Here is a 7,500-nt window from a genome sequence, read left to right on the forward strand (position 1 = left end):
ACACTGTTACAATGGTGACACATTCAGGTCTATTGACAGGATGATGACACACATTAAGTACACTGACATGATGATAAGACCGATGACTGAGACACACACCAACAGAAAGATAACATTGATGAAAGTGTATTGACTTGATCTAACACAGGTGATAGTAGATGCACTGACGTGATGATGATGCTGACTTGATGATGAACTCAAGGCCTGACTAAGCGCGTTGGGTTACGCTGCTGGTCAGGCATCTGCTTGGCAGATGTGGTGTAGCGTATATGGATTTGTCCGAACGCAGAGACGCCTCCTTGAGCAACTGATACAGATATATGTGTAGGTACACCGACACATTATGTACACCGTGACAATGTAAAACGGATGATGAAAAGTACACTGACAGATGATGACGGGTACACTAACCTAATATTGTCACAAATACCGAACACATTGACATCCTGACGACATATCGATACACAGAAATGATGATGACACAGATGATAATACTTACACTAACCATGACGACATGCCTCGCTAATTAATTTTAACCCGTGTTTGGTGCCAATGCACTTTCCCGATACACACACACACACACATACACACACACACACACACACACACACACACACACACACACACACACTGACACACACACACACACACACACACACACACACACACGACATTCACAGAATGATGTGAAATGAGGGAATAAATAGCTACACAGCTCCTGGGGTACAACACAACGTGCTGTAATGTAGCACAAAAATATCTATTGTCAGTGCGTGTGGCAGTTCATAATAATTACGTACACAGAGCGGCGTGGTCACAATAACAGAGGAGTTACACAGAACACACACACACACACGCCTCTCTCGACCTCTCCAGTGTATGATGCATCACGCATACCTAGCACATCGGTTTGAGTACACTGGATGAAGGACGTATTAACAGAGAGAGACAGAGACAGATACAGACAGACAGACGGCGAGAGCTCACAAAGTGCAGTTTTGTGCCTGTGGCACGAAGCGCTTTGTTCCGATCAAAATGGTTTTTTTTTCACAAAACGGGTGTACACGCGTGAGCAGCTCCAGAATGTTTCCACAAAATGTTTGCACACCGAAAGTATAGCTGAACAGTGTTTCACGAAAAAAAAAAAAAAAAAAAAAGTGCTTACACTTGTGTACAGCCAAAGAATGTTTAACAAGATGCGAACACACCTACTTGTATATACAGCTGAATAATATTTTAAATAATGTTTGTACACCTGGGTACATCTGAAGTACGGTTTCATAAACTGTACACCTGGGTAAATCTACTGAACGTTGTCATAAACTGTGTACACCTGGGTGGGTACATCTAGATATTTTTTCACACAAAATATGTACACGCTTGTGTACCTAGGGAGAATATTTTCACAAAACCTGCTGACATCTATGTGCACCTGAAGAATATTTTCCACAAAACATATTCTCACATGTCTACAGGCAAAGAATGTTTGAATAAAACGTGCACAACTGTGTGCATGTTTTCACAAAATGTCTTGCACACCTGAGTACATCTGAAGAATGTTTTCGAAACCGTGTGCACACCTGTGTAAAGCTGAAAAACATGTTCACACAGAGGTATCGTGCACACCTGTACAGAACTAGCTCATGTTTTCTTATAGAGGAAATGCCTGTACACCTTAATCAGCCGAGGACTGTTTTCACGAAACACGTGCACACTTGTGTAAAAGCTGGGGAACCTCTAGACTTGAACGAACACAACAAAGATGGTTGAACGACAGGGGAATGAGGTAGTACCAGCCACTGTTCAGTCACCAGCTGATCTTCAAGCCCTGACCACTGCCAGGGCCACCAGGGAGTGTGCTCATTGTATTCCAGGAGACTGCGGGAAAGATCGCCATGAACGTCGACTTGGAGGAGATCTATTGCCTGGAAAGAACACACATGTACAGTAGTGTGTAGAAAACAGTGATGGGAGACCTCAAGGTGGATCACGACATGAATAATATATCCGAATTAAAAACGGAGTGGTGTGTGTGTCGTCTTGTCTCTTTGCTGTTGGCAGTGGATGCCCTCAACCTTGCAGACTAGCTCTGACTGACCACTGTGCTATTTGACCTTCTGTTGTTTGAATTCAGCTGGCGAATCCTTCTCACATGTTGTCTGGCCATAAGCAATCGATATTCCAATATATCTAAACTCTACTGAAACTGTTTCCTACCTACCTTCGTGTTTCTTTCAAACATCAGACAGGAGCCGAAACTCATGTATACAGACATCCACCGATGACGAACTATATTTGGAGTCCACAGGAGGCCGGACATTGGATAACAGGTCGTTTTACCAATAACTGACGACTGGTTGCTTATCTTCACCTCTAGTTTTTTTTCCGTCTATAGTTCCTTCAGTCTTATGTCTACAGGTATAAACAAGTTTTGTCTTTCATCCCACTGGTTCAGAGTCAAGGATGTGTGTAAAAAGTGGATGTGAAAGCGCTTTAATTTGTCTTCGCACAACAACTAAAGGAACTGTTTCTATCTTGCGCTTCGTTGCAAATCTTTGTCGGTCGGCAAGCACTGTACGGCTCGCTCGGAATTTTTGCTGCGCAATGATTGGTCTGGACACAGCAAGCGTTCCGCTGTAGGTAAGCAAGATCCTATGGGATGGGAAGTGGTAATCGTTGAAACTCGGGCCACATGTAACGCTTCACCGGTACCAGCCGTGGTGACCTCCACCACCACCACCACCACCACCACCACCAACACAACTCCCGGGCAACAAGAGCAGAAGACGAAACAGAAGTGGCCGCTGTGAGGTATGGGGCAGGGGGGTGGGTGTCAGAGGTCGGCTCAGCTGACCCACACTACGGCTGTCTTTCCTCTACGTCACGAGGGTCACTCTCCCTCCAGCCAGCATGGCGCCCTCCCAACCCTTCCACCCCCATCTCCCCATTCTCCCCTGTCCCCCCGCTCCACCCACCCCCACAGCGTAGGAGGACAGGAGATAGGCCGGAGGCATGGTGGAATCCTGAATCCCACGTCACGGAACTTGTTGGTGTTGGTTGACGGCAGTGGGGTGGCCGCTGTGATGCCCGGGGAGTTCGGGCCTGGGGTGCGGTGGGGTAGGGGTAGGGGGGGTCCCGCACAGGGCACACAGGTGGTGGGCGGCGCCTTGTGAAGACAGGGAGGGGCGGGGGTGGGGTGGGTGGGTGGGGGGGAGGGGCGAGGGGGAGCAAGACAGGTGTGACAGGTAAGGCACCAACAGAGACAGACAGACAGTTGCCATTAGCCGCCATGGCCCCTAGTCATCAGTCTTCCCCGAGCAGCGCCAGGGGGACACAACACGTGCACGCACGTGCAGGGGTGCTGCTCCTCGCTCCCTCCTCGCGCGTGACGGCGGCGACACGAGACCGGAAGCAAAACAGTGCACGTGACGTGACTAGGGGCAGGTGGTGCCCGGCTGTCAGGAAGGGAGGAGGGGAGGGCGGAACAGGAGGGTGAGGGTGAGGAGGAGGAGGGCGAGGAGCACGTGCAGCCAGCTGTGAGCGCTGGGGCCGACGGCGGGGGCCCCTCCCCCTAGGCTGTCTGGCTGGGCGGCTGTACCTGCGCACACACACACACACACACACACACACACACACACATGCTCGCACAAACACACACACATGCTCGCACAAACACACACACACACACACACGCTCGCACACACACACACACACACACACACACACACACACACATACACACACACACACATTCATTCAAATTTACAAAACAGTGGTACGTTTGTATCATATATTTTATATCATTCGAACATTATTTTACATGAGATGGCGCCTCGTGTGCCATTGCCACCTGACTCTCTCTCTCTCTCTCCCCCCCCCCCACCCCCTCGCTAGTTTCCAACCCTTACCAGGAGTGTTAACGAGAGCAAAAAAAGTCAAGATATGTGCTTGTGACAACTAAAGGAGAATGTCCACTTACAACAATAACATCATTCTGTCAGAAATTATTTAAAAGGTAAAAGAATTTAATAATTTAAATGTTCACACAGATAGTTCGGTTCTGGATGATAGCAGTGCTGGATCTGCTTTTGTGATTCCTTGCCTTAAAACAGAAAAAAAGAAACCCAAATTGTTTAGGAAAGGGACATTCTGTTTTTCTTTTTTTTTTTTTTTAATAGTTGACGTCTTTCCTTTGGATTTTAATTATATTGTTCAAATATCAATGTCAATAAGTAATAGTTTTTTGCATTAATTGTCAATCGGTTTTGATTAAAAAGTTTGCTCCTATTTGAAAATAATCAGGGTGGATATCTGTTGCTTGGAATCAAGTATTAATGACAGCCCCAGTTTGTGAAAGGCGCTGGAAAAAAAACAAAACAACAAGAAAAACAACCAAACAACTAGAAAGAAACATTTATAAGTGCTTCCATTCATCTTCGAAACCTCGTCAGCTGACACTCTCAAACTTCGGTCCGATCCGCAGACGAGTTTTTAAGTTTGATTTTCAGACTGTTGTCTAATTCATCACAGACCAAAAATGTCCCTACTGTCAAGTGCATTTGTTTCTGTGATGCACACACACACACACACACACACACACACACACACACACACACACATATATATATATATATATATATATATATATATATATATATATATATTTTTTTTTTTTTTTTTTTGTTGTTGCTGTAAACTTTACCTACACAAAAGTGTGTCATCACAAGTCACTGAAAACGTTGATGTTTTTGACTTTTGACATTCAGTATCAATTGCTTCTCTTTTTAGATTGACGACTTCTCTTTTACGAAGTCCGTGGAGTAATTGTAATTGTACTTAGATGTTCTGTTTAACTATGCACCTTTGCATCCACCTTCCCCAACGCACCATTCAACTCCTTTTCTCTCCAGCCCTTTTAAAAAACAACAACAACAACCAACATTTCAATTGTGAAAATTACTCCTCGAACAAAATTTTCTGCAATCATCAGTGTGACGGATTATTAAACAAAATTCCTCTTCCTCCTCTCCAACCTCTACCTCCTCCCACCCCCCGCATACATGTCAGATCCATGCAGGGATGACATTGCTACACGGTTCCTGCCCCGAACTTTACCCTTCCACACTCGCCACCCCCTCCTCTAGACAGACAGACACACACACACACACACACACACACACACACACACACACACACACACACACACACTCGCACCTGTGGCCATCCTCTGGAATCAAGGGAGTGCGTTGTCTGAATTCCGGGGAGTCGTAATAGGAATTCGTACTTCTGTGGGCCAGCCCACCATTCACTTCAAGTTACCAGAAATAAAATTAGATATATATCGTAGATAATATCCACCTTTGCTTCCACCCTCTGTTTACCCGGTTTCCTCCGACCCACCGTTCATCCCCCCCCCCCCCCCCACCCCCACCACCTCTCCTACCTTGAGTAACATCCAGTTGTGAAATTAACTACTTAAACAAAATGTCTGCAGGCGCCAGTGTGACGGGACCTTAAACAAAATTCCTCTTCCTCCTCCTCTCCACCCTCTTACCCCCACTCCCCACATACATGTCAGATCCATGCAGGGATGACATTGCTACACAGTTCCTGCCCCGGACTTTACACTTCTACACTCTCCCACCACCACACCACCCCTCCCCTACACACACACACACACACACACACACACACCCTCGCACCTGTGGCCATCATCTGGAATCAAGGGAGTTCGTTGTTTGAATTCAGTGGAGGTAACAATAGGAAATCGTACCTTGTGGACCAGCCTTCCACCTACTTGAAATTACCAGAACTAAAGTTAGACATATATAATGGTATTTGTTATCAACAAGGAGGAGTAGCAACCGGCTAGCACTTTATATCTTAGATGGATTTATTCCACTGGATGAGTTTCTTATTGATTTTTTTTTTTCCAAGGTTATGTTGATTGTGCAGGCATTTCTGGAAATCGCTGTCCCTTTTCGCGTGGTTAAGCACAGAGGTTGCCTATCGGCGTTCACTTCACCTAATACAACCCAATACAACCATGTGATGCCGTGGAAGCTGTGATACGTAGCCTAGAAATGAGTGTGTAGAGGAGAGGGGGGTGCAGGGTAGAGTGTGTGTGTGTGTGTGTGTGTGTGTTGTGGGCTCATGTACATTTATGTGTATTTGATTGTGCTTTCATATCTGTTAAACTGCATTTTTGTTGCATATCTGTTATCCATGTGTGTGTGCGTATGTGTGAATGTGTGTCTACATGTTTTACATTTATTTGCTTATTTATCATCATTGTTGTCTTTTTTGTGCGCATACAGTTGACTTCATATGGATTTTGCGCCTTATAAATATTATTATTATTAGTAGTAGTAGTTTTATGTATTTATCTATTATTTTTTATTTATTTCTTTTACTTATTTATGATTTTTTTAAAACTTTTTATTTCCCTTAATGCCTGACTTAGCGCGTTGGGTTATGCTGCTGGTCAGGCTCATACATTTAAGAAGTCTTACTCCAAAACAATCATCACAATTCACTACATTTAAGAAGTCTTAACCCAAAACAATCTCCACAAGTCACTACATTCATGAAGTCTTAATCCAAAAAAATCATCACGACTCACTGCATTTAACAAGCCTTAATCCAAAACAATCATCATCAGTCACTACATTTACGAAGTCTTAATCCAAAACACTCAACAAAAGTCACTGCATTTAAGAAGCCTTAACCCAAAACACTCAACAAAAGTCACTGCATTTTTAAGAAGCCTTAACCCAAAACACTCAACAAAAGTCACTGCATCTAAGAAATCTTAACGCAAAACAGTCACCGTAAGTCACTGCATTTTACAAGGCATAACCCAATACAATCATGACAAATTATCACACTCATGTCTTAACCCAATAAAATAATGACAAGGCACTGCACCAAAGTCTTAAGTAACCCATCTCTACCATATCAAGTTATTACACAGAGGCGTCAACCCAGTACAGCCCAGAATCGGTGTTCAGTCTTGGATAATTGCTGTCCGCTGGCAAAAAAAAAAGAAGTTACAGTTAGGGTCAGCAAAAAATATAAAATGCTGATCCAAGAACGATAACATCATCCATTTCGGCCCCACCACTCCCTAGAACTGGATGTGTATCTATCTCTCTCTCTCTCTCTCTCCCCCCCCCTCTCTCTCTCTCTCTCTCTCTCTCTATATATATATATATATATATATATATATATTTCCTGTAAAGTTGGCTTTGTGTGTCATTGATTAGTGTCCTCCATGCCCTAACCGGGGTCAGGTGATTTAATTAAATTGTAACAGTGTGTGTGTGTGTGTGTGTGTGTGTGTGTGTGTGTGTGTGTGTGTGTGTGTGACAAATAGATAGAGACAGAGACGCAGAAAGAGAGAAAGCGATTTGTCTGCACTACCACCACCGATCCTTTTTCGACTTCTTGGAAGAATGATTTCGCCAGAAAACCCACCACCACTTTCCCCGCCCTTTTCTC

General features: G+C 44.5%; 1 protein-coding gene across 3 annotated transcripts in view; it reads right to left on the reverse strand.

Annotated features, from left to right (window-relative positions):
* The window catches only part of LOC143282094 (zwei Ig domain protein zig-8-like), a 330,851-nt gene that overhangs the window by 2,120 nt on the left and 321,231 nt on the right, over window positions 1-7,500 (reverse strand). For all 3 annotated transcript variants that reach the window (XM_076587583.1, XM_076587581.1, XM_076587582.1), the window contains one exon: window positions 1-3,598. This exon is cut by the window's left edge and continues 2,120 nt beyond it. In XM_076587583.1, coding sequence (XP_076443698.1) covers window positions 3,459-3,598 — 140 coding nt within the window. In that variant the 3' untranslated portion in view covers window positions 1-3,458. The remainder of the gene's footprint in view (window positions 3,599-7,500) is intronic.

The sequence above is a fragment of the Babylonia areolata genome, chromosome 5, assembly GCF_041734735.1.
Source record: "Babylonia areolata isolate BAREFJ2019XMU chromosome 5, ASM4173473v1, whole genome shotgun sequence".
NCBI lineage: Eukaryota > Metazoa > Mollusca > Gastropoda > Neogastropoda > Buccinidae > Babylonia > Babylonia areolata.